Source organism: Acinonyx jubatus, chromosome B1, assembly GCF_027475565.1.
Source record: "Acinonyx jubatus isolate Ajub_Pintada_27869175 chromosome B1, VMU_Ajub_asm_v1.0, whole genome shotgun sequence".
Lineage (NCBI taxonomy): Eukaryota > Metazoa > Chordata > Mammalia > Carnivora > Felidae > Acinonyx > Acinonyx jubatus.
In genome coordinates this window covers 43,166,860-43,193,383 of record NC_069382.1, presented here as the reverse complement: position 1 = coordinate 43,193,383, position 26,524 = coordinate 43,166,860, and the positions used below count along the sequence as shown (strand labels likewise).

The window sequence follows — 26,524 nt, the reverse complement described above, 5'->3', positions numbered from 1 at the left end:
AACATTAAAAATTCAGGCTGAATATCATCAAGTCAAAATACATCAAGTTTTGAATCTGCCTTTAAACTAAAAGTACTCTCATAAAGTATTACTCTAACAATATTCAATTTAATTTTTTCAACACACCAAGAACACCTCCTAAACTTCTATATAACAACTGAAAGGATACTGCATTAAGATAGATTAAATCAATATGCAGTACAACTGGTTTGAGTCCATAATATTACAATTTTAACACACCTTCCTGGTATTAGAGAATAGTTTCAAAATCAATATGATGGATTAAAGTTTCAATTACCCCAATTACAACTATAAAACAAAAATAAAAGGTCACACACACACACACTTAATCCTTTTCAATAGGAAAATAAAATAGGCTCCACTTACCAATGTATCTACTGTAAGTTTGTCAGGATTTAAACCTTTAGAACAGTAACCATTTCAAATTACACAAGCAGTTACATTTTAATACATTAAAGCGTTATTGTAGCTTTCCTGAGAGTAACCTGAAGTTCTCACCAAAAAACAAACAAAAAAAAACCCCAAAAATCCGGCACTTCACTGAGGCTCTAAGAACTGCATGCCTACTTCATAGATCATTACACTGTGCTGAGCTGACATCTGGAGACTGTACTGACCTGTACCCATGAAGCAAAGAGAAGGGATGGAGGAGAGAGAGCGTATTAAAAGAAAAACACTTAACACACCCGTCACCTATGAGCATGAACTGTCGATAACATCATTGTAAAATGCACCTACTTCTAATTTTCCAATATTCAAAATACAGCAAGAACATAACCTACCACAAGCAGATCTTTCTACCCCTTCTCACCCCCACACAGTGCTTTGCCAAGAACACAAGCCCAAGAAAAATAACCAATGCAATTTCCTTGTTTACTTAAAGAATTTCAGAAAACATGTTGACTGCTTCCGAAGCTTCTAAAACAAATGAATTTTCAACATTTAAGAGTTTTTATGATCACATTTGAAATACGATAGCAATGATTCCTTCACCCAGTAAACATACAGTTTCAACTTTATAAAAAGGGTTAATTTTACACTGCAGTTCATTAGCATGCCTTGTTTGCAACCAGAAGGAAGAGGGAAAGGGGGTGGGGGGAGCAGCAAAACACACAAGATGGAAAACATCACTACCTCCTTTGGTGGTTATGAATAATTTTAAATTACCACAAGATGTATGGGAAGAGTTCATGAATAGAAAGAAAGGGGGTTGACAATCTGAACTGGCCCCTTCCACATTCATACTGCTGTCGGAGAGAAGGAATTTATTTACACTGCAGTGCCTGGCAGCAAACATGGCTGCCCCTACCCCCTTTAAATCTGAATAGTCTCCACTCCCTCAGCAAAACCATCAAATTATGGCCATGTCTCTGCTGTCTTGACACCATAACACTAACACATTTCCTCCTCCCTCAAAACAGTAAAACCCCACACCTCCTCATTTCACAACAATCACAACACTAGAACCACTAGCTTCTTCTACATTCTCTAGCCTTGAAAGAAAAGGCCCAGAATACACAGAAATATAGGAACAAAAGCCTTTCCCTTCCCTTAACAGCCCCCTTCCCCTTCTTTTCCTCCCACTCTGTGATGCTTGGTCGATAGTTCTCATCCTTCTCAACATTCAGTGCATTTCCCTCCCTATGCCAATTCTAAGTCTTCCAGTTTCCTGAGTCTGCGTCCTATCTTCCTATGCATCCTGTCTCAACAATTTATATCCCTTTTCCTAATCCACCTTTTCCTTTACTTCCATCCCCTCGTTTCCTCTCTTGATGCCCCATTTCTCCATACAATTCTGTCCCCTTCCCCCAGACTCTTCAAGTTTCCACACTGCACCCCCAAACCTAGTTCAGTTCACTCAGGTCTCTAATCTCCAAACCTAACTCTTCTTCTCGTTCCCTGCCCCTCCCCCGTTCCATCTTTATCCCCGCCCCCATCCCACCTTTACTCCCAATTCCCACCTCAGCGCCACTCCATCGCTCATCCCAATCCTACCTCCTCTGCCCCACCTCCCAATCTCCACACCCCCCACCTGGCCCTCTGCTCTTCCTACTGAGCTCCCCTCGAACCCTTTCTGGCCACCAGCTTGTCCTCCCATCCTTGTTAGGGTCTCTCTCTCTCTCTACCCGGGTCCCATCCCTACGTCGCTCCCTCCTCGTCGTTCCCTCCTCAGCCCTTCCTTCCAGCACACACACATACACACACAGACGCATTAACTTTACCTTCAGTTTGTTCCATTCTAACCCCCCGGCCGTGTCAGTACGATCACAGGAGAGACACGGAGGCCCGGAGTGGGGCTGGGGTGCGGGCAGCCGCCGGGGCTGCGGGGGGAGGAGACGGAACCGAGCTAGGCCGCATGAAATCCCCGGGCTAGATTTTCCTCGCGCCGGACGCCTCTGCCATGGCTGCCGGCACCGAGGAGGGCCGCGGCCGGCCAGGCCGGGCGTGAAGCTGAGATGAGGAAGGCTGCGGGAGACGGGGTGGCCAGGGGCGGTGGAAGGATGATGGGGGGTCGCCGCGCAGCCGCTGCTGCCAGAGAGAAGGCTGTGGCTGGCGGCCGCGCCGGAGCAGCAAGGTCCTCGGGGCTCTACTCGGCCTTCGCACGCCTCTCCGCAGCGACCACTGGACAGTCCCCTTCGGTCTCCGCCTCCGTCCTGGTCGCCGCTCCCGCCGCCGCCGCCCGCTCCCGCCGCCGCCGCCGCCGCCGCGCACAAAGCCCCCCCACCCGGGCTCTCGGAACGCCGCCGCCGCCGCCGCCGCCGCCAAATCCTCAGCCTCTCATTGGCCGCTGGCCGCGGCGCCTGCCGGGAAATGCAGTCCCGTGTTTGGGGGCAGGGGGTGCGAAAGGAGGAAGAAGGTAGTCAGCGGGGCGGAGAGGAGCTGCCCGAGAGAGTCTAGACGAGAAGTGAGACCGCAGGCGATAAAAGCAAAGACAGGAAGGAATGATACGAAGGGGAGCTTAAAAAAAAAAAAAAAAGACTTTAGAAAGCTAGGTTAAAGGTTGGGCCTGTGAGGTAAAATTGTGTTCGTGCGTGTTCTGATACTTATTAAATAACAGCACATAATAAACACCATATGGTACTCCTCAGAGTGACACTGCTGTACACTCCTTAGATGTTAGAAATAACCTACAAACGAGTGCCCGGTTAAGATGACCGGGAAAGAGAAGAACAATTTATGTGCAGCCTTGGCTGCCTTCTGTCCGACAGCTGTCAGAGAAGAGCTCCCTATTTCACAGGAGTCTGTGTCTGGAATCCGTGGCAGCAATTTCAGTTTTGAGCCTTGGGGGATAGTCGCTCATCCAGCCTCGGATGTGAGCCCCGGATGCCCCACCCCGCCCCCACACCCCGTCCCGCCCCACAATCTCAAGCCGTGGCGGCATCTCAGTCGCTATGAGGAAGCGCTGACCTCCCTGGCAGACACCGGGCCCCGCACGCCTTCTTCCTGCTCGCACTGCGGGCCCGGAGGCTTGTGGGTAACCAGGAGGACGTCGTCAACGCCGACTGCAGCCCGGACCCCAGGGACCGAGAGGGCTCAGTGTCCGTCACGTGCCTGGGTCCTCTGCTGCTCACAGCCAGACCTTCGCTTCCAGGGACGGGAGGGCATTTGTCCTCCACAGAGCTCACTCAAGCTTGAGAAGAGGAAAAGAGACCCAAATTCTCTGTAACCCTCTAAGCGCTCCCCTTCTAGGAAATTTATGTTAAACAATAGAAGGTGTGTGACATAGTAAAGTAGCCTTGCAGGAGTGTGCGAAATTTGGTGATATTTCCTGGGGCCTGGTGGTAATGACTTAGAATGCTGCAGCACAAGAGACGTGAACGTACGAAGGAAACACAGCAGCAGAGAGACAGCGAAACCTATCCTCTGCGTTATGGTCTGAGAATAAAGCCGTATCACTACTAGATGTTACACTCTGCACCGACATTATAGTTCTGGATCTGTTTGGCACGGCCACAAGAAATTCCTGATATTTTTATCTTAAATACCATTTAAACAAGAAATTAAAAGACTCCTACAGATCAATTATTTTAATTATTACTAATTATGTTTCAGGGTTTTAAAAACATAACCCTGTTAATAATACTGCAGATGATATTGATAATTAAGTGTCTCATTACTGTCAACCATTAACTATTTCTAAACCTATTTCTATGGTTTGTGCAGTACCAAAAGTTAAAGGAATCAATCCGAATCTATTTTTGTTTACTTTAAATGTCTTTTTAGAACACAGGCATCTTAAAGGAGGACACCTGAGAGGTTAAATCTTTTTTTTTCTCCTATGATCCTTTCCACCATCATCCTTCCTTTCCACCTTCCTGTAAACTCCTTGCTTTGTTGACAAACTGTTGCTTTGACCTGACACCTGGATTTTCCCCTTGAGGAGAATCTGATAAATTGTCCCCAGGGATTTTATTTTAATCTGCTTCTAAGTGACAAGAGTTTTAAAATTAAAGTTATGCTGGGGCACCTGAATGGCTCAGTCGGTTGAGTGTCCGACTTCGGCTCAGATCATGCATGATCTCACACCTTGTGAGTTCAAGCCCCGCATCAGGCTATGTGCTGACAGCTCAGAGCCTGGAGCCTGCTTCAGATTCTGTGTCTCCTCTCTCTGCCCCTCCCCCACTCGTGCTCTGTCTTTCTTCTCAAAAATAAATAAACATTAAAAATAAATAAAAAATAAATAAATGAAATTAGTTATGTCAAGTAGATGTATAATCTCTTCCTGCAAAACATTAGAAAATATATTGTTAATAATATTGGATCTTGAGTCATATTTAGAGAAACGGCCGTTAAAATTAATAATTTACATTTTTAGCATCTAACATCTTCTGAGGTTCAGATCATGCTTTCTCTTCTCCATACAAAATGAGCAAACAGTTCATTTGAAGACAGCAATCAAACACAATTCGCAGGGCCACACAGTTATGGAGAAAAAAATTTTTTGTTTCTCTTCCAAAGATTATATCCAAAAACTCCTAACATGATAAATCACTTAATCATGAAAGTCAAAAAATTGCCAGGCCTGAGAGCAGAAGGCAAACATTGGTTTGAACAAACAGATTTCAATAGGAAGGTTCTTAACCCTTCCCTTTTTAGAATAGGATTGCTGACATATGGCTGTGGTAGAAAATCTAGCTCATCTTTCCAATACTGAGCTTGGAATCGTTCATCTGGTTTATGAATACTTAATGATTTTCACTGTGCCTGGTTGTAAGTGAATACAATGCATGAATAAGAATATTTCCCGGTATAAAATGTCTCCCAGGGAACTGAAAGGAATATTTTTGCATCTTTATGATCTGTTCCAGAAAAGTACATGTTTATGATAGTGCAGTGATTAATTTATGGAATTAATTTGAAAATTATAACTACCTAGCCTTTTAGAGCTCAACATTTGCCATCGGGAATTTTCAGGAAAGGAAAGGTGAAGAGACCAAAGCTTTGTAGATTTTGTTAATTCTAGTAAACACAGAACGTGAAGTGAAACCTTTATGTGGAAACTCGGGCATCAGACATGCACAAAGGGCCCTCTCGTGGCCAAACTGAAAAGTTTTGCTTATTTAATATGGTTGATCTAACTGGTTATTAGCTGAAAAATGCTTTGTGGATTAAATGCAGTCTACATTAAAAAAATAATAATAATAACTGAAATTCAATACCCGCCATCTTTCATTCTTACAAATGTGCAGCCCAGATGACTAGGGTCTGTGGTCAGCTCACATGTTAAGAGAAGTATTATCCGTGTGAAAGCGATTCCTTGTTGTCTGGTGTTAGTCCAAGTAGAGCCACTAAAAATGCTGTTTTTCTTCTAGAGCCACAGGAAATGGATGAGTAGAAATAACAAGAGAGCGAGAATATTTCTGCATCTTTCACTTTTCCAAGATGGCTCAGTTACCCAACCTAGGAATTGAAGTGCCCCAAACCTGTAGTGCCTACGTCACTGTACGGCTACTATAATATACATCTTAAATGCTATTTGACATTTCTACAAAAACTACTATCATAAACAATATCTGTTAAGAACGGATTTATAAAGCAAATTACTTTAGTGGAATTCATATTTCCATATGAAGATTTCACAGCATTCCACTCTTAGGCCTCGGAGAAAGGAAAGGGATGTTTTCCTAACCATTCCCGCCCTTTCTGCCACTCCCTCTCCGCCTAGCTCTCGGCGCCACCCCAACCCCGGCAGTTGCTGATTCGGAGGGGTGGGGGTGGGGGAGTACATCAAAGTGCTGTAATTCGTGACTTTAAGATGGTTACCATGGCGACTATCGGGCATATTACGTCATCGGTAGGGTAAGAGGTTCTTTAGCCTTCAATGAGGGTTAGCCCACAGCTCAGAGTGTGGACGGGCGAAAAACGTCAGTCTTGCCCCCTCCCGCAGTACAGCCTCTTCTTAAACTGAGCCCAATAGAAAGGTCATTTAGCTGGTGGCAGCTGGACCTTCGCTGCCTCCAGGGCTGCCACAGCGAAGGACGCCCTCCCTCCCCGTAACCCGAGCGCTTATTGGTGGGTGGTGTCGTCACTCAGAGCGACGTAACGGGTGAGGAAAGAGGTGGAGCCATAGAGACTTGGCCCGGGGCCCTTCTAGATGGGGAGCTGGGGGAGGGGAGACTGGGAAGGGACTGGAGGACTGAGGCAGCCGTTCCGGGGAGCCGGCCCAAGGAGGTAGGGGTGGGCGGGCCAAGTCCTCCAGCTATTATTCGGAGGACTTCGCCTGCTTTTTTTTCCCTCCGGAGCCCGGTCCCGCCGCATCCTGCTCTTCCCATCAGCGTCCAGTTTTCCCGACAGCTTCCAGTTCCCCTCAGCACTCTCCTCAGCCCTTGACCTCGTGCCCCTGCCCGCCCCCCAACTTTGGAGCTCAACCTCCATTCCCCCTCCCTCGGTGCTTCGCTTCCTCTTTTCTCTTCCGTACCCCGCGCCCGGCTTCTCCTCGGCTTCCTTCCATAAACCTGGATCGCCTACAAGGTTGTCGCCCCCGTACCCGCATCATCCCCGCACCCAAACACAAAGAACCACCCCCCCCCCCCCCGGGACCCCGCTACCACAAACACAATCCTCCAACACACTACGTGCACAAAAGCCGAGAGCGCGTTTCGCCCCTGTGTCGTCAAGGGCCTGAAGCAAAGGTAACCCGGGGAGCCCGGGGCCCTCGGCGTGTGGGCGTGGGCGGCGCGATGGCGCAGGCGGGGCTCCCGGCAGTCCCCGCCTAGGAAGTGGTTGCCCACAGCTCCGGGCGGGAGCGCCCGGGGGCCAGAGAGCAGGCTAACCGCCGGATCGGGTGTGGCATCCCTCCAGCAGGAGACCACCCGCCCTTAGCCTGGGTTTAGATGTTTTTAGATGTTCCGAAGGATTATTTGAACTCCTGTTCAAAATGTCAGCTCTGTGGTTGAGGTTTCCGTCCAGGAGAACACCCTGGTCTAGGCCTTTTCCAGCTGCAGGAAGGCAGAGTTGACGCTAAGGGATATTACTAAAGCACCTTGCTGCCCTTGGCTGAAAAGCGCCCCAGGATGGAAAAGGGTTTTGATAAAGCTTATTTAAAGGTGCAAAGCTCAGTTTGGACTCTGGAGAACCACCAACACAGGAAACCGATTTACCTCCACTTGAATTATTAGTAGGTACCATGTTATCTCTTCACTGCTACGAGTGTTTAGTGAGTACTTTCAGTCTTTAAAGTTTGGGGCAGCTTGGCCAAGTATGGGGGAAAAGCTAAGTGAAACAAATTCAGGATATTTACTTCATTCTACCTGTATTCTTAGACTACAAATAAGTGTGTATTGCTTAGCTTCTTTAATAACCTGGCAATCATTCTGGTGGGTTACTAGGTGTTACTGACCACAAATAGAAGTCTTTGAAGACCATATCGCCATCAGGAGCACCGTTATACTAGAACTTACTTCTGTTTGTTGGGATCTCAAAGTACCATTTCCAGATCCAGGGCTGAGAAAACATTCATGAACTTGAGAGAGATTTTATGCCTTGAATGGAATGTGCAAATTTTCTACCCTTGCAATAGTAAACACTTAAATCCTGATATCTTTATAATTGATGTGTTTTTAAAATACTAAATCGTGTACTTACTCCTTCTGTCTAGGTTCCTATGTTGACTAGTTGAGACAAATATAAATATGGCTTTCTACAGTTATAATACAATCTTAGCTATTGCCCGAATAAGGTAAGCTGTGGAATCCCCCCTTCCCCTGCCAAATTCATATGAATTTTCTTCTAGATGAAAAAGATATATGTGAAAGGAATGGCTGGTTACACAACAAATTAAAGCTTTGCTGGGGGCACCCAGCTGGCTCAGTGGGAAGAGTGTTGGACTCTTGATCTCAGGGTTGTGAGTTCAAGCCCCACGTGGGTGTAGAGGTTACTTAAAAATAAAACCTTTTAAAAAAGTAAAGTTTTGTTGCCTTTAACTATCCTGGTTTTTAGGAAGCTCATATTTTATGGTATTTAAACCTACCCTGAATTTTCTATATGCCTTAGAACTCAGCCTGAGTAATTCTGTAGATGTATGGCACAGGTAAGACAGAAGACATCATGGTTTTAGAGTGACACCTCCATAATCAATAAATGTTACATGCCGCCCTTAGATATAAAAATGAGTACAGTGGCTGGCAAACAAACCAGTCCTAGGCCGCATAACTGCCATAGTAGGATCTGTTACCACTTACTATTCCAAAGTATATTCACTGAGAACTTTGTGCCTGATACATTGCACATTTTGCCTTTTGGCCCTTCAAAATGTGTTTTATCTTGGCATGCTTCAAAAACAGTCCACAAGAATGGAAAAGCCATCTCTTTGCCAGAAGAACTGTCCTTGCCAGGAACTTTCTTTGCCTAGATGGGTCGAATTTTTATTTTCAAACAATCTAATGTGCTAATTTAACTGAAGATTATGAGCTATTGTAAAACTACGATATAGAAATCTATGGATGGGGTGCCCAATTCTAATTCTTACCTAACATTCTTGAAGAATCTTAGGTGAAGGGCATTTCAGCTGTAAATGTCTCTCATTTGAGGGAGTCCATGGGCACTACACAGACAAAGCAGTATTATGTGATTGGTTAATACCCACGGAGGCCATGAAGAGTTTTGTTCAAGCAATCTTACTTTTTTTTTTTTTTTTTTTTGAGAGAAAGCAAGTGAGCGGGCAGGAGAGGGGCAGAGAGAGAGGGAGAAAAAGAATCCCCAGCAGGCTCCACTATGTTAGCACAGAGCCTGATGCAGGGCTCAAACTCACAAACCTTGAGATGACCTGAGCCTAAATCAAGAGTCAGATGCTTAACTGACTGAGCCACCCAGGCACCCCTCAAACAATATTCTTATTGTCAGCAGAGTAACCGAAGACACAAACGTTCCACCTGTTTCATGAGAGTAGATAAAGGCAACACTTTCAAACACACACCGTGATGGAAAAATATTTGCTATTAGATTTGTATTTTATTTATTTATTTATTATTATTATTATTTTTAATGTTTATTTTTGAGAGAGAGATAGAGTACGAGCAGGGGAGGGTCAGAGAGAGAGAGGGAGACACAGAATCTGAAGCAGTCTCCAGGTTCTGAGCTTTCAGCACAGAGCCCAACGCGGGGCTTGAACTCACAAACCCATGACATCATGATCTGAGCTGAAGTTGGAGGCTTAACCGACTGAGCCACCCAGGCGCCCCTGCCATTATTAATTTTTAAATTAATAGTTGTGGGGTTTCTAACTTGTAATATACCAGTTATTTTTAGGAATTAACTTACTAGTATTTCTTCTAGAGTATATCATTCAACCGTAAAGTACCTTGTTCTTCAACTGGGGTAAAAAGTTATATTTCATTCGTTAATGACTATCATGTGCTTTTAAAATACAACCTTAAAAACTGTTGTTTTATTTTAACCAGAGAAAATGTCTATTTCTTTAATTTTTGAGTTTGTCCTAGTATGTGCTCAACTCAGAGGATGTTGCTTTTTATTCCAGATTCCCTAGCCATTTTGTCCATCTCACCAGCTCTTCTTACTCCCCATCATTTGCATTTCTTCACTTGCCAGATTCCCATTTAAAGAAAACATATGTGAAGGACTATGAAAGCAAGAAGTATTCCTGTCCTAATCAGTCAGGCAGTAAAGTACTGCACTTACGAACTAGAATAATACAAAAGCTACACACATCAACTTGCTGGCTACAAGACGTCCCTGGTAAACCTCAGCCGGAGCAAACCCCAAAAAAGCCACAGGTGACAAACCCTGAGCCCACGAAAGGAACTGGCATGAAGATTAAAGAAGAAAAGCAATCTTATAGACAAAAAATTATGGGTGAACTTAAATATTATTACAATGGATTTTATTTACTTTGGATTGACACCAAAGTTGCTGCCCGGATGGTTTGGAGGCTATTGCATGGACAGGTGCTGACCAGACGAGAGAGACGAAGGGTAGGCAAGCATCATACTTGAGAAAGAAAATGTAAAATTAAAGTGAAGTATTGGGGAACCAAGTTTTAAACTCGACGTAAAGTTCATCCTAAAAATCCCAAAGTAGGAGTAGTAACTGATGGTGAGAACCAGAGTTTCTGATTGAGTTTATTTGTCTGAAACTGACTGACCCTCCAACTTTAGGCAAGATTCTTATTTGCCTATAAGATGATTATAATTGTATTTTCTGATCTCCCCACAGAGTGGAGAAACTTCAGGTTTGATCTGTGCACCCGAAGTAGAAACTACTGTTGATATATTCTGTATATGCATTTCAAAAATCAGTTTTTAACAGATACTGTATTATTAAAGTACAGGCCTCTAACTTAGATGAAAGCTAAGAGATGCCAGTAACATGTTTTGGTTGTCATAGATTTCCTTGAAGGTGTCCCATAGATATTACTTCAGAGCTGTGGTAAAGAGGAAAACTCTACCTTTCCATTTTATAAACAGAGAAAATCTGTTGAGCGTTTTTAACACTTTAAGAACCAAGGCAGGCTTTTTTGGTTTCTTTTTTTTTTGGACATGCCCTAAAATAATTAATACCGCATATGCATTTAATTCTTTAGCTCTTGAGAACTTGTGCTGATTTCTTCCGCCTGGTTCCATTTATGGTGTTCCTCATTGTACCCTTCATGGAATTCTTATTACCAGCATTTCTGAAATTCTTCCCAGAGATGTTGCCATCAACTTTTGAAAGTGAATCCAAAAAGGTATGTAGGATTTTTTTAAATTAAAAAAAATTAATAGACTTTATTCTTTAGAGCAGTTTTCACATTTATAGAAAAATTGAGCAGAAAATGTGAAGGGTCCCCAGGTACCACCTCCCATTTCTCCTATATTAACATCTTGCATTTGTGTGGTATGTTTGTTATAACTGAAGAACCAATATCTAGATATTATTATTAGTTAAATTTCATACTTTACATTAGGCTTTACTCTTTGTAATGTACAGTTCTTGGGTTTTGAAAATTGCACCACTGATCTTTTCACTGTCTCTATAGTTTTGCCTTTTCCAGAATATCAGATAGTTGGAATCATACAGTGTGCACTCCTTTCATGGCTCATTTCTATCAGTGTATAATATTTCACTGTGTGAATGTACCACAGGTTGTTGAATTCACCTGTTGAAACATATCGTGGTTGTTTCCAGTTTTTGGCAATTATAAATAAAGCTGCCATAAATAAATGTCTGTGTGCAGGTTTTTGTACGAGCATAAGGTTTCAACTCATTTGGGTTCCTAAGTACATTGAAAAGCAATTGCTGGATCGTACATGGTAAGACTGTTTCGTTTTGGAAAAAAAAATAACTGTCTCCCCAGGTAGTGATACCGTTTTTTTATTTTCACCAGCAACGAGAGTTCCCATAGCTCTTTGTCTTCATCAGCATTGTGTTGTCACTGCTGTGAATATTAGCTATTCTAATAGGTGTAAAGTGATATCTCATTGTTATTTTAGTTTGCAATTCTCTGATGAGGTGTAATATTGAACACATGCTTATTTTCATATGCTTATTTGCTACCTGTATATCTTCTTTGGGGAGGTATCTGTCTTTTGCCAACTTTTTAATGGAGTTGTTCATTTTCTTATTGTTGAGTTTTAGGAGTTCTTAGTATATTTGGATACAAGTCCTCTATCAGATATGTGTTTTGCAAATATATTCTCCCAGCCTATAGCTTGTCCATTCTCTTAACTGGCTTTCACAGAGCTAAAGTTTTTCATTTTAATAGAGTACAACTTATCGATAGATTTTTTTCTTGGCTCATGCTTTTGGTGTTGTATCTAAAAACTCATTGCCAAACTCTAGGTCACCTAGGTTTTCTCATGTTTTTTTTTTTTTTTTAATTTTTTACATTTTATTTTAAGTAGGCTTCACACCCAGCATGGGGCTTGACTCACGACCCTGCGATCAAGAGTCGCATTGCTCTACTGACTGAGCCAGCCAGGTGCCCCTCCTGTGTTTTCTTCCGGATGTTTTATAATTTTGAGTTTTAAATGTAAGTCTATAATCTGTTTTGAGTTAATTTTGGTGAGAGGTGGAACATCAGTGTTAAGACTTTTTTTTTTTTTTTTTTTTTTTTTTGGCGTGTGGATACCAAGTTTTTCTAGCATCATTTGTTGACAATGTGATCCCATTGAATCGTAACTTTTTAACTATTAAAAAAAAAAGAAAACAAAAATCAACTGCTATTGCAGGGACTAGTTGAATAGTAGGTTTAGCCAGACAGACACTTTAGTGCTTAAGACTCGTCCTGGAGAAGAGGGATCCTCATTGGATGGCCACTGGGGTGTCCCCTTCATTCTTTCCATGCTGTGCCACTCTTACTACACAGAGGTACAAAGGCATGAACACATTACAAGAGGACAAAAAGGACAACTTTTATGTATTTGTTTTTAAATGTTTATTTCTTTTGAGAGAGACAGAGAGTGTGTATGCAGTGGGGGGAAGGGTGGTGGGGCATGCAGAGAGAGAGGGAAAGAGAGAATCCCAAGCAAGCTTCATGTTGTCAGCACGGAGCCCAATGTGGGGCTCAATCCCACAAACCGTGGGATCATGACCTGAGCCCAAATCAAGAGTAGGACACCTAACCAACGAGCCACCCAGACACTCCTGAAAAGGACAACTTTTAAATGGGATTGGGAAATGTCTCATAGAAGAGATAGCTAGGCGACTGAGACTAGAAAAGTGGTAGAATTTTGCTGCAGCATTTGAAAGGCTTTCTGGATAGAAAGAGTAGCACTTACAATGGCTTAATTGTATAAAAGAGTATGACAGAATCTGAGACACTGAGTGCTTCTTTGTGGTTTGAGTAGGGAATACAAGGAGATCCATGGTGGAAGATGAGACAAAAGTGATGTGTTGGGTCAGGTTGGAAAGCGTCTACCACCCTAAGGAATTTAGAGTTTGCCTTTGACCATGGTGAATGATGGAAGGTAAATTTACGCAGAGGGTGAGTAACATGATTAGATCTGTACCTTAGAAAAATAGTTTTGCTAGCTGGAAGGATTGAAGAGGGCAGAGCCAAGGGAGGGAAATCATCTGGAATACCGTAACAGTAGCACAGGAGTGAGAGGATTAAATTATGAAAGTGGTATTAGGAATAAAAACTTGAAGATACATTTGAGATAGGTGTTAGGGGGTAGAATCAAGCTTCAATATTTAACTGACTGGTAGTGGTTTAGTTTACTTACGTTTAAAGTAATCAGGACCTAGAATTAATATCTTGAGATTCCAAGGAATGTATTTGTGCGTGCAGGAAGATGGGGGCAGAGAGGAAGTGATTTATCTAAACATTCCTCTTTCCTCAACACTTCTCGTTCCCCAAACATACATATACACACATCATGGCCAGAGTTTTAGAAAGCACCTTTTTCTTTCTTTCTTTTCATGGAGATGGATGAGACAGACAGACAGAGTAGGTGATGGTGGAGGGAAGCAGGTTATGGGAGGCAGGACACTATTTACATCAGATTAGAGCACCCATTCACTCTCATCATACTTATTTGTTACACTTTTACATTAATTTATGGAAATTTTGGATTATCATTAGTCACTAATGTTTGTCTTTCCCATTGGACTAGAAGTTCCATGAGGGCAGGAATTCTTCTCTGTTTTTGCTTGTTTTATCCCCAGCACCTAGCACAGGGTAGATGCTCAGTAAATAAATGAATAGATGGATGGATGGATCTCATGATGGTATTGCCATTGCCATTGTGTGATTTTTCTTTTCTTTCTTTTTTTTTTTTTTTTTTTTTTGGTTGCGTCTCTTCAAATCTTTCTAAAAATCAGTGATTGTTATGATTGGCTGATCATTAGAATCTCTTGGACAACTTAAAAAATAGACAAAGATTTCTCTTTCTCTCCATCCCCCTGAGTCCTGACTATGGTTATTCTGAAAATGCTACCACACTGCATTTCTGATAGTGAATGAGGATTTAGAAATACTGGTCAACATCGAGTCTTAAGAGTGTACATTTAGGGGCTGGCTCAGTCAGTAGATCATAGGATCTTGGAGTTCAAGGCCCACCCTGGGAGTAGAGCTTACTTAAAAAAAAAAACAACAAAGGAATGTACATGTAATTCTTTTTTGTGTAGTGCTTTGTTCACATCTGTTGTAACACTTACGTCAGTGTATTATAGTTAATTGTATCTGTTTTGTATGAAACTACGTGCTACAGTAGCATAGAGTTACTTTCCCAGTTTCTTTCCCAGTTACTTTCTGGCTCATGCAAAATCTGGGACCACTGAGACCGGAGGTTGGTCCAACTAGATGGTTTGGTTGTACCAGGCTAAGAGATAAGATCTCATTCTAAATAATGACAAAGGCTGCCATTGAGGGGACAATCTGGATCTATCAAATATTTATGATCATTGTGTTAGTAACAAATAAAAGGTAAGATTAAGGAGTCAAGTTGCAAACAGAGGCTAGTTTTTATTCTGCTTCTCACAAAACCCATTTAATTAGGTCTGAAAATAATACTAACACATGAAGTAGGGATGAACAATAACAAGGTGGTGGTTATTTTTTTATCATCTTTATTTATGAAGTTGCAATCATGAATGATTAACTTCCTCCTCTTCTATTATTAAGGAAGAAAAACAGAAAAAGAAAATGGCTGCAAAGTTGGAACTAGCAAAATTTCTTCAAGAAACAATTACCGAAATGGCAAGGAGGAACAGGGCCAAGTTGGGAGACGCCTCTACACAGTTCTCATCCTACGTCAAACAGGTGTCAGTCTCTTTTGTAATACCAGACAACAACTTCCAGGCTGGCAGTTATATGAAAACTTCATATCATCATGGAGCTTCCAAATTGTTCATGGTCTCTGACTTTGCAGATACCTTAGTTATACAGATACAATACCGCAAACATTTAGAGATTTGCAGAAAAACCCATTTCAAAGCAGTCATGTGTTGAAGACGTTGATAACTTCATGGAAAGAACCGTAGATCTAGAGTCAGACTTGTGAACTACTCCTGATTTTTCAGTTGACTTAGACTGACTTGGACAGATTTCTCCTTTTTGTATCACAGGGCCGATTTCCAGACATAAGATAGAGTCTGTGAATGCCTTGATGTGTCTTTCAAATAGTCTACAGGGAAGGTTAAATTAAGTAAGAAATACATTTTAGGGGCACCTGGGTGGCTCAGTCGGTTGAGCAGCCGACTTCGGCTCAGGTCATGATCTCGCGGTCCATGAGTTCGAGCCCCGCGTTGGGATCTGTGCTGACAGCTCAGAGCCTGGAGCCTGTTTCAGATTCTGTGTCTCCCTCTCTCTGGCCCTTCCCTGTTCATGCTCTGTCTCTCACTGTCTCAAAAATAAATAAAACGTTAACAAAAAAATAATTTTAATGAACCTCTTTGTCTCATTGCCTAGGTTCAGACAGGCCACAAGCCCAGTACAAAGGAGATAGTTCGCTTTTCCAAACTGTTTGAGGATCAGCTGACCCTGGAACACCTAGACCGACCTCAGCTGGTCGCCCTCTGCAAACTACTAGAACTGCAGCCCTTTGGAACCAACAATTTGCTTCGCTTTCAACTTCTGATGAAACTGAAGTCTATCAAAGCAGATGATGAAGTAAGAGCTTAACTATAGCCATAGGGAATCAGCAAGGCATGGGAGATCCCTTAGGGTGGCTTTGTGATAAAGTGCAATATCTTCTCTTAGATCTTCTCCGGGACTGGTTCTGGCAAACCATTGAATGGTTTAAACAATCATTACCATGGCAACGTGAACTGTGATTACTCATTTTAGGAGTTGTTTGTCTTACTCTGACGCACTTTCTGGAGAAGGCCCTCACAAGCAGTTAGTAATTTAGTAATCTAAAGTAGTTAGGACCTGCTGGGAAGGAGCAGCAGCCCAGGAGATTCCTGAGAGTCTTCCATTGCTAAGGCCAGTGCTCTACCCCCACACCTCAGCTCCCCTTCCTCAGAGCTGATGCCAGAGTAAATATTCTGCCCGGTGAGTTGGCCTGATAAGAAGGGGTGACAAGTTATAATGCAGAGAGGGGAAGCAGAGCCTGGACATCTTATGGAGGAAAAGGCATTGTAACTACTAATTAGGCTCCTTAAAAAATGGAAAGAATGTTTTTTGAGTCAGAATCAGCTGCTTTAAGGAAAGCATTCTGCCTGAGGGAGCAAGATTCCCAGAACTGAGAAAGTACCATCCCTTTGGCCTCATTTAGATTTCAGCTGTTGCTTCCAGAACTTTGGAATAAACAATACCGGTCCCAGAAGTACCGTAGTTTTGGGGCACAACAAGCAGAAACTGTTAGATATTGAGAGAGTTTTGTGGACCAGAGGTAGGGCTGTGCCCCAGTGGGGGCGGGGTTGGGGGGAGAGTGATACTGGGACACGCAGCAAATGGTAACACTGAAAACTTTTCAAGTGGAATATTTTCTGATGAAGCCTAAAGCTGCCACAAAGGGGAAGAGATGTCACAACCAGCCAAAATGCAAACCAAGAGGGGAAAGAATTACTTGGATGAGAGTGTTGGGGAGGAGTTATGGGACTCTGATACTATTAATACCTGTTGGCAGGATTCCCTTCATTTCCAACTGCTGCGCCTTTAGTCAGTGCAGAGGACAAGGTGTGAGAGATGTAGTGTTTCCCCTGATCTGTTGGAATTTAGGCGTTTGGTAAGATTGGGATGGAAAGATCCAGTACCACTGCTTACGTTTCTTTCAGATAATTGCCAAAGAAGGGGTGAGTGCTTTGAGCGTGTCAGAACTGCAGGCTGCCTGCAGGGCCCGAGGAATGAGATCCCTGGGTCTCACTGAGGAGCAACTGAGACAGCAGCTCACAGAGGCAAGTAGCGGCTCTCCCGGGCCACTTTCACTAGAACTCTCTTCCCTGCGATTTGCAGACCTCACTTTGCAATGTCGACTTCTCAGGCGAGCCATCTTACCTTAGTTTGCCTCATGTAATTGAGCAGTGGGACACTGAAGCAGCTAGATTTATTTTGTTTTTAAGTTTATTTATTTATTTTGAGAGACAGTGCAAGTGGGGAAAGAGCAAAGAGAGAGAGGGAGAGAGAGAATCCCAAGCAGTCTCCACACTCAGTGCGGAGAGCCTGATGTGGGGCTCGAACTCATGAACCATGAGATCATGGCCTGAGTTGAAGTCAGATGCTTAACTGACTGAGCCCCCAGGCACCCCAGAAGCTAGATTTACTTTTTTGATGGAGACAGGGTACTCTGTTAGTTTTCTGTTGCTGCTAAGAAACTACCACAAACTTAGTTGCTGAAAACAGCACCTGTTTGTTAGCTTACAAGTTCTGTCTGTCAGAAGTGCAAAGCTTCTCACTAGCCAGACCCCTGTAGGCTTCTCATCTCAGACTTCCCCTTTTTGACCTCTAGCTCCACATTTAGAGATCTCACGTGATTAGGCGAGACCTAGTTAGATAACTTCCTACTTTAAGGCCTACTGACTTGGGACCCTAATTATATCTGCAAACTCCTCCTGGCAGCACCTACATTCATGCTTGAATAACTGGAAGGAGGTGTGGGTGCACTGGGGACGGGGAATCTTGGGGCCACCTTAGAGTTTTGCATACTTCAGCTATTTAACGGGTTTGGGCAAAATCTCTAATCCAAGGCCTGTCATGTGTGAATCCACCCGGAGTTCTAAACCTTGCCCGGTGGCTCACCTGGGACCACTTTTCCAGTTAATGCCTCAAGCCAATGTAAAGCCTTGACTTTGGCAGCAGATGTTTCATAGTTTCCCTCAGACAACATATTTTAACTAAGAGCATCAATGTTTTCGAACAAAGGGGCAGCTCCTGTTAAAACTCTCATAACTGTAAGAAGTGCTATCAAGTGTACACGGAGTGTTTTGGAATGGGAGTCGCTGTTGTGGCTTCGAAACCAGGTCAGGTAGCTCTTTCCTCTTACATGTCGGACCTGCTCTGGCTGGAAGGTGAACATACTGTAGAGAAAGTTTCTTAAAATCATTTATTTCTTGAACATAGAGTATTGGGTGAGTTCATACTGTCAAATAGCTTTCTTGAGGGTGTATCATTTTTACCACAAGAAGTGAGGATACTAATCCAACAATATGACATCCAGCACTATGTATTATTTAAAAATTCCTTGGGGCGCCTGGGTGGCACAGTCGGTTAAACGTCCGACTTCAGCCAGGTCACGATCTCGCGGTCCGTGAGGTCGAGCCCCGCGTCAGGCTCTGGGCGGATGGCTCGGAGCCTGGAGCCTGTTTCCGATTCTGTGTCTCCCTCTCTCTCTGCCCCTCCCCCGTTCATGCTCTGTCTCTCTCTGTCCCAAAAATAAATAAAAAACGTTGAAAAAAATAAAAAAATAAAAATTCCTGTGTCACAGGGCGCCTGGGTGGCTCAGTTGGTTAAGCGTCCGACTCTGGCTCAGCTCATGATCTCATGGTTCATGGGTTCGAGCCCCACGTTGGGCTCTGTGCTGACAGTCCAGAGCCCGGAGCCTGTTTTGGATTCTGTGTCTCCCTCTCTCTCTGCCTCTCCCTTGCTCACACTCTGTCTCTCTCTCAAAAATAAACAAACATTAAAAAAAAATTAAAAAAATAAAAGTAAAAATTCCTGTGTTAGGATACAGGCAGACACTTTATAGAAAGGAAAATCTAAAAATGATAATCAGATGAAACATCTTAGCTTCATAATAAGATAAATTACAACTACGAGATATCCCCTTCACGTGGGCAAAGATCAGTCTGATGACACACTGTGTTGTTGAGGGTTGGGGAGAGGGGTGCTCATGCATTGCTGAGAAAAACCTCCACATAATCTTTCAAAATTTAAAAATGCATTTACTTTGACCTAGAAATTTCACTTGTGCAGTATGATGTATCAATAAGATTATCCATTGCAGCACCATTTATAATAGCAAAAGATTGGAAACAGCCTAAAGTTTATTAATAGGAAAATAATCAAATTGTGGCATTTCCATGCAACAATAGAACACTTAATAGATGTTTAAAAAGAAAGAGGCAGCTCTATTAACTACTGATATGAATCAATCTCCAAGATATTTTAGTGGAAAAAAAAGCAAAGGGCAGAACAGTGTATATATATCATACTTTATGTAAAGATGAAACACCTATAAATTATGTTTGTATATTCACAGGACAACTGGTAACACTGGTTGTTTCTAGGGTGGGAAACAAGGTAGCAAAGGGTAGGAGTAGAAGGCAGGCTTATTGTTACTGATTACATTTTACTTTTTGAATTTTGTCTCTGGTCATGTATGATCGCTCTAATATTTAAGCTTGACCAATTTGGTTCTTGAAAATTACGTCTCATTTTCATTTTAAAGTTTATTTCCTTGGTTATGCATGAGTCTTATTTTTTCTTTCACATTATCTGCTTTGTGGCTAAGAAAAGATACTGAGCTGCTTTGATCCACAATTGGGTTGAAAGTTTAATGGAACACCCCCTCTCTCACTCTGATCCCACTGGTGTGAGGGGGTTGCACAGCACAACTACTGGCTCAGAAGCCCGGAGACGAGCATTATCCTTGTGCCGTTGTTTACCAGGGTGTGGCTGGGGAAGCTGTAAAACCAGGGAAGCAGTAGATGACTGTGGGTCATGTCCAGTTCTAACATTCTGCGATTTGATCGTGTTTTATCCTCCTCCCGTTCTCCAGTGGCAGGACCTCCACCTGAAGGAGAATGTCCCTCCTTCTCTGTTGCTCCTGTCCCGAACCTTCTACCTGATAGATGTGAAGCCAAAGCCAATCGAGATACCACTAAGTGGGGAGGTGAGTACCTGGGTTTATGGAGTTTCGGGATTTCTGTTACTGGGGCCTCTCCATAAATGTCTTATTTCCTCTTGCAGTTAGGGTAGACCTTTCTTTTGGAATATCTTTTGGAATTTGGTCCAACTGGCTTTAAAATCATTTTAGAATTCTTTAAAAAATTAAAATCATTAAAACTAGCTCCAGCTCTAGAGCTATTACTTTTTTTTTTTTTAATCCCAGCTTGATTTAGGAATCCCATTTATTCTTTCTCTTTAGCTATCTTGTCTTCAGCAGCAGACTGTTTTCACCACTTTGTTTTGAAACTAAATAGTCCCTGTTCTTTCGTGTCTATTTGTCCAGATTCCTATTAATTTTTAAGCAGTGAATGGCCAATCTAGAATGTAAACTATTTGTTTTCCTTCAACTCGTTTCCTTAATCATTTTTTGTTGCCTTTAATTCAGCAGGTTTTTTTTCCCCTCCTGGTATTTTACTGAAAAACCCAGGATGGGCCCAATCACTAGAGCATCTTGCTCTGATCAGAAAGGACCTCTCGGGGCACTTGGGTGGCTCAGTTGGTTGAGCGTTGACTCTTGATTTTGGCTCAGGTCATGATCCCGTGGTTGTGGGATTGAGCCCTACATCAGGCTCTGCACTGAGTGTGGAGCCTGCTTAAGCTTCTCTCCCTCTGCCCCTCTCTCCCACTCGCGATCTCTTTCTTTAAAAAAAAGAAAGGGACTCTCACTTCTCTACTTTGTGGCTTCACGTCTAAGTCAGAACCTACATGGGTAAGAAAGGAGAGACCATTACAGAAGACGCTGCACATGTGGTTTAGTGAAGTACTCTGGATTGGGGACCAATCATTTTTAATTTAGTTAAGCTAGTGATTCCTCGGACAAGCCAAGGGATATTAGATGAATTCCAGCATGAAAAATGTACTTCAGGGAACACCACCTTGCTTTTCCTTTCCATATTTCCAGAGACTAATCAGATTTGGGCTTTGTCTGGGAAGGACCCTGGGGAGAGTAGGAGCAATTTTGGAACCCAGACCATGTTCTAAAAGGCAGCCTACCTGATTCTTACTCTATCTTTGGTCATTAAGACAGAACAAATTTGTCATTCTTAGACTGTTCTCAGGAGCAAGGAAATCTTGGAATAGTGTAATATCTCAGAGCTAAATTTGTATTTCCAGAATTATTCTAGAGGGGCATAAGCCCTTTATCCAGATGCTGCTTTCTAGAATGTTTGAGAAAAACCTAGAAATCAAGGACAAAATGACAAGCTCCTAGGCATTTTATTAGTTTTTTTTTTTAAATCCACGTCTTTAAACGTCTATTTTCCATATATACAAAATGAGAATAAGTAGCATGCTAGGTTCTGTAAAGACTTTAGAGACATCAAGTTAAGTATACTATAATTTAGGATATATGTAGCTTTTTTCCCTCCAAAGTGCACAAAGAAATTACTTATTTCCAAAGAGCAGTGACATATTTACTTTTCAAATCTAATTAATATAATTCTTGAAAGTAAGTTAGCCAGCTATTCTAAAATACCATCCCTTACATTTTCCTCATGTTGCAGGAGCTTCTCTTAAGCAGCACCTACCATTTTAATAATTCAGACAAATTTATCACTTACTATTAGACACCAAAATGATAAAGATGTCAATTTTGACTAAGTTATATCAATGCTATTAGAAGCTGATGAGGGGCGCCTGAGTGGCTCTGTCAGATGAGCGTCCTACTCTTAGTTTCGGTTCAGGTTACTCTCAAGATTTGTGGGTTCAAGCCCCCTGTTTGGCTCAGGGCGGAGCCTGCTTGGGATTGATTCTCTGTCTCCCTCTCTCTCTGTCCCTCCCCTACCCACTCTCTCTCAAAAATAAACAAACATTAAAAAAAAAAAAAGCTGATGAATGATTGTTGTTGAGTGAGAACAGGATCAGAATTGACAAATCAGGAGCTTGTTCATAAATGGGGATTTTTTTTTTCAGATTTTACTTTTTAAGTAATTTCTACACCCAGCGTGGGATTCAAACTCACAACGCTCAGACCAAGAGTCAGTCACACACTCCACCAACTGAGCCAGCCAGGTGTCTCAATGACTGAGGATTTTTAATACTAGGATCTCCTTAGGGTGCAACTTTTGTATATAGGGTGCTCAGAAATCAAAGATAATAATACTAAGTTGCTATTTCAGGGACATATTTCATATGTTCTCACAAAGGGTATAGTTGGAAGAAGCCAGGGATTTAGTGGAAAGCAAGTTGTGCTAGAAAGCACTATGAAGTGTTTCTGAGTTTCAGGAATAACAGAAAGCTTATGTTTATATAAAATATCTCTCTTCCTAGTCTCCAAAGATGGATATTCCTGTGGAACCAGCTACTTCTCCTGAATCTAAAGAGAACCTGCTGGATGTAGCACCTCCGCTGAAGGGAACTAAGGTTGGACAATTACTTTTCACTTGATTAATTAGCTTTAAAAATGAGAACAAGTTAACATATATTTTTAAATCCCTCAATGAAACTGTATTTGAATACAGTGGTGTTCTTTAAATAAGGAATATTTATTGTACTAACAGATCTATTTGTAAGAAAGGTCAACATTTGGCTATATGCAATTAGGTTCCAAATGTAGCCTCTTGAATCCTGTGCCAAAATATGTCATTGTTACAAGTTCCTGGCAGTCATGGCAGTGTGACTATAGATCTAGTACACATTTTGTTTTAAACCCGTAACCTAACTCTCAGTTCTGATGTTTAAGGATGAGGAATGTATACAACTGCCCCCAGTTACCTCATCGTCCATATTGCCATCTTCACCTGTTTCATTACCGAAAGGACTCATCCCTTCTGCTAAAGAAGCTGTAAGTGTCTGAAAAAAGAAAGCCTTTTGTCTCTGGCTATTTTTAAGGGCAGGGAGAATCTAGAATTGTAACTATTGCAAAACACTGCACAGTTCTTCCTGTCCTCCAAACAGGAAGTTGTAGGCTGAACTTTAGTCATTTTATAACCACTAACATTTTTAAAACTCGTTATCGAAAAGCGAAACAAAACAAAACAAAACACCTTATCAACCAATGCAATCGTGGATCAGGACTAAACATGTTAAGTCTAGAAGCTAATTACAATATAGGCAGATTCTTATTTTCTTTTGTGCCAGATGGAAATAGTTCCCATATGTTGTGTATCTCACACAGGCTTCAGATGTCAGGAAATACTAGCAGGAAAGCAATTTAAATCTTAGGAGAAATGCATGTAAATAAGAAATTACTTACTATCCATTTCTCCCATTTGGGTGAAAGAATTTGGGGCAAGAGCAGAAGCATGACACAAGTAAGTGGGGAGGGGGGGGGTTCATGGGAAAGTTGGACGGTGACTGTCTCCACTGGCTCCTGACCACCAAAGAAGAGAGCCAGCGAACATGCAGACATCTGGGGGTGAACATCCAGGGGCCTTGCTTGCAGGGCTCCCCCTTTAAAATTTTTAAATTTTTATTATCAAGGTAAATTATAACCTTGGATCTGACTTTATGGTCTGTCATTATTTAAGAAAATACAAGAGGGACTCCTGAAGAGCTCACACATCTGACTGTGACCAGTGCCTAAAGTCCTTATGTTTTATACCTAGACACTCCAGGTCAAATCCCAGAACAGCAAGGCTAGTTCAAAAGGAGCATAAGGACTACTGAGGATGAAGCTCACTCTCTCCAGCTCCCTGCCCTCCACAGTGGCATCCATAACGGGCCGCCCAGCTAAGACGATCTGTGTCTGGTTTGAGAAGAGATCAGCCATTTCGTCCTTGGGGCCTTGTAACCATCCAGATGATGTCAGCAGTGAGACCAAGTTCAGACCGTTTAGAAATATAATTGCAAAGCCAACTTCCTCTGTACCATTATGTCATCCCACTAAACTTTGTGTAAAGCCCCCTCCCCATGTTATTTTTGAACAGCTTCGTATTTGTGTGCGTGTCCTCTACGGAAGGAAAGTTTTCGCATAATGGAATCAGCTTGGCACCTTAGATAGCTTGAGTGAGAACTTGGAAACTCCAAAACCATTGTAAGACCACCTCACTTTTCCAGTGATCCATCAGTATGAATAGTGCCCTGGAAACAGAGCACCTTATGAAATGGGATGGATGTACTCGCCGGTAAAGTCTTTCTGGATATAAAGAAGAAAAAGCTCTTCGGAGAAGAAAATGGGGAGTTAAGCAGACTGGCAGTCCAAAAGGCTTGGCTGCTGCTTGGCTGTTCTGAGACGTCCCCCTCTGGGGCCTGCAGAGGCTCCAGGAATCTGGGAGGCTGCCACTATTCCAGCACATGTGGCTTTCATTAGCCACCATTTTGCCAGGAAACCTAATTAAGGGTTTAAGACTTAACCATTTGTCTGTGCTGGGTGTATGTTTTTCTAGTCTGTCTTCTACAAACAAGACTATTTGTTGGTCATAGGGGTTGTTAAAGTTTGATATAATCCCTGTGCTACCCAGTAACAAGTATTATGTTCAGATATTTATGTTTGGTGTGTTCACGATTATTAATACTGAGGAAAAAAAAAACAAAAAACAAACAACCTTAACATAATAGATTGCCATGCAGCTGACCCAACAGCTTTCTTCCCTTGGGGAATGCTTAGAAAGAAAAGATACTTTGGCCCGGGGGTGATGAAATTAGTTTTCTTTGCTTGCTGTGAAATTGAAAGCGGTTAAGTGGAAGTCAGTTAAACCAAGTAAAACTCAAATCTCTCTCTCTGGGATCACTTAAGTGAGGACTGTCATCAGCACTTCACAGCAAAGATCTGTACCTTACAATGCTTTTTAAGCCTCCTCTCCCCCAGAGGAAAAGCCCCACCACAGCCTGCTAAATGACGAATCCCTACTATGCAGGTTCCATGGATTTTGCTGTTGGCCCAGTAAGGTGATTCACAATAAACTTTCCCATTTTTAAAATGATGGGCGTTTGTTTGAATTAGCTCACATTCAAGTGTTAAAGGTGGGAAAGGGCCTAGCTAGTCAACTTGTTCAATCCTGTTTAAGCTGAATGATTCATAAATACTGTTGGCTGTTCTCCGGTTCTTTCTGGCTTTCCCTGTAAGCAGAGTGGGATTGGTTAGGTCAAGGGGCCCCTGGGCAGTTCTGGCCCCAGCTGGCCCTCACCCATTTTTTTCCTACATCTAGGCATCTGAGACACCTGATACAGCCCTCTTCCCGTTCTTAGGATAGTGGCTCAGAGAAGTCAAGGATGTTTCTTTGGGCTCAGCATCACACAGCACTCTTGGCTGTCAGGCTCTATGTGATTGTTACATCTATCCCCGTGCTGAAACCGAGCTGGTGTTGTTCTGGTAAACGATTAACAACCAGCTCTGGCTGGGTGTGAGGGGGTGCCCTGATTTGTAGCGCTCGATTTCAAGCTGCCAACAGGCGGTCACTGAAGAAGAGTTAGAGGTGTGCACGATCAGCTCCAACACACCACCGACCCCAGCTCTCCTTGAGCAACAAGGGGCAAATCTGTAGTTGGCAGCATGTTCATTAAATGTGTCACTTGTGCTCCAATCCAAGCATCTGGGAGGCAGAGCGGTATACATGGCCCTGAATATGTTAGGTGCCAATCTAATGAGAACTTGCCCCAGACCGAGTCTTCCAGAACAGCTGGGTTCTTGCTCACCTTCCGTCTCTCATCGACCGAGGGAATGGAAGGCTATGCCAGGCTGCTTGCTACAAAGCCCGCTTTCCTGCTCTCCATTCTTCCCTGCAGAGGCAGCTGCCTCAGCTGCGCCGGTGCTCATCATCTCACTGGGGACGATTTCAGGCAGTTTTTAAAACCAAACCTCGGTGGTGAGGTCGGCTTCGGCCTGTGTCTCCCACATAGAGGATTTTGCTACAACAGGGAGAGAGGTGCTGGTGGTACTTGACTTTTAGGACCTGCACTCGTGCCAGGACTTGAGTTGTTACAATACCAGTCATGTTGGTGACATCAAATAAATGCTTTGTAATGCTAAAACCGAGGCTAAAGATTTCCCAGTCACCACCAGTTCACCGTAGGTGAGGTCAGACTAAGGGAACTTCAAAGCAGGTTGGCTGCCGAATGTGAATGTCGACTGAGAGTTTGGCCTGCTGGCTCCTCCCAGTGGCAGCCGATAGTCACAGCGGCTTCACGGTCCTCGAGACAGATTTCTTGCTTCCTGAGGTTCCATCTTTCTTACTTGAGATCGATATCGTACATTAGTGGTACCGAGGGACTGACGACCCTCAGTCTGTGGCAATTAGAAAAGGTGGAAAGGCAGTATTGATGAATGCTGTGGTGGTCCCAGGCCCTAATCTTTTAACC

At 42.8% G+C, this 26,524-nt stretch overlaps 2 protein-coding genes across 10 annotated transcripts in view; one reads left to right on the top strand and one right to left on the bottom strand.

Moving 5' to 3' along the window:
• The window catches only part of NSD3 (nuclear receptor binding SET domain protein 3), a 116,595-nt gene extending 114,211 nt beyond the window's left edge, over nt 1–2,384 (bottom strand). Inside the window, exon 1 of the mRNA XM_027070601.2 lies at nt 2,244–2,384. The gene's annotated coding sequence lies outside the window, so the exon portion shown is untranslated. The remainder of the gene's footprint in view (nt 1–2,243) is intronic.
• A 4,237-nt stretch (nt 2,385–6,621) lies between these two features.
• LETM2 (leucine zipper and EF-hand containing transmembrane protein 2) lies at nt 6,622–25,147 on the top strand. 9 transcript variants are annotated; one of them, XM_015076070.3, is made up of 11 exons: nt 6,622–6,693; nt 8,120–8,200; nt 9,998–10,451; nt 11,060–11,203; nt 15,083–15,220; nt 15,869–16,069; nt 17,179–17,298; nt 20,118–20,231; nt 22,556–22,648; nt 22,968–23,069; nt 23,833–25,147. In XM_015076070.3, the coding sequence occupies exons 2-11, from the start codon at nt 8,154–8,156 to the stop codon at nt 23,881–23,883; spliced, it is 1,464 nt and encodes a 487-aa protein (XP_014931556.1). In that variant the 5' UTR covers nt 6,622–6,693; nt 8,120–8,153; the 3' UTR covers nt 23,884–25,147. The 9 variants fall into 9 exon arrangements, with proteins under 9 accessions (XP_014931556.1, XP_014931557.1, XP_053072565.1 ...); XM_015076071.3 differs by having other exon boundaries at nt 6,632–7,154; XM_015076069.3 differs by lacking the exon at nt 6,622–6,693 and adding an exon at nt 7,185–7,639.
• The last annotated feature ends 1,377 nt before the right edge of the window (nt 25,148–26,524 follow it).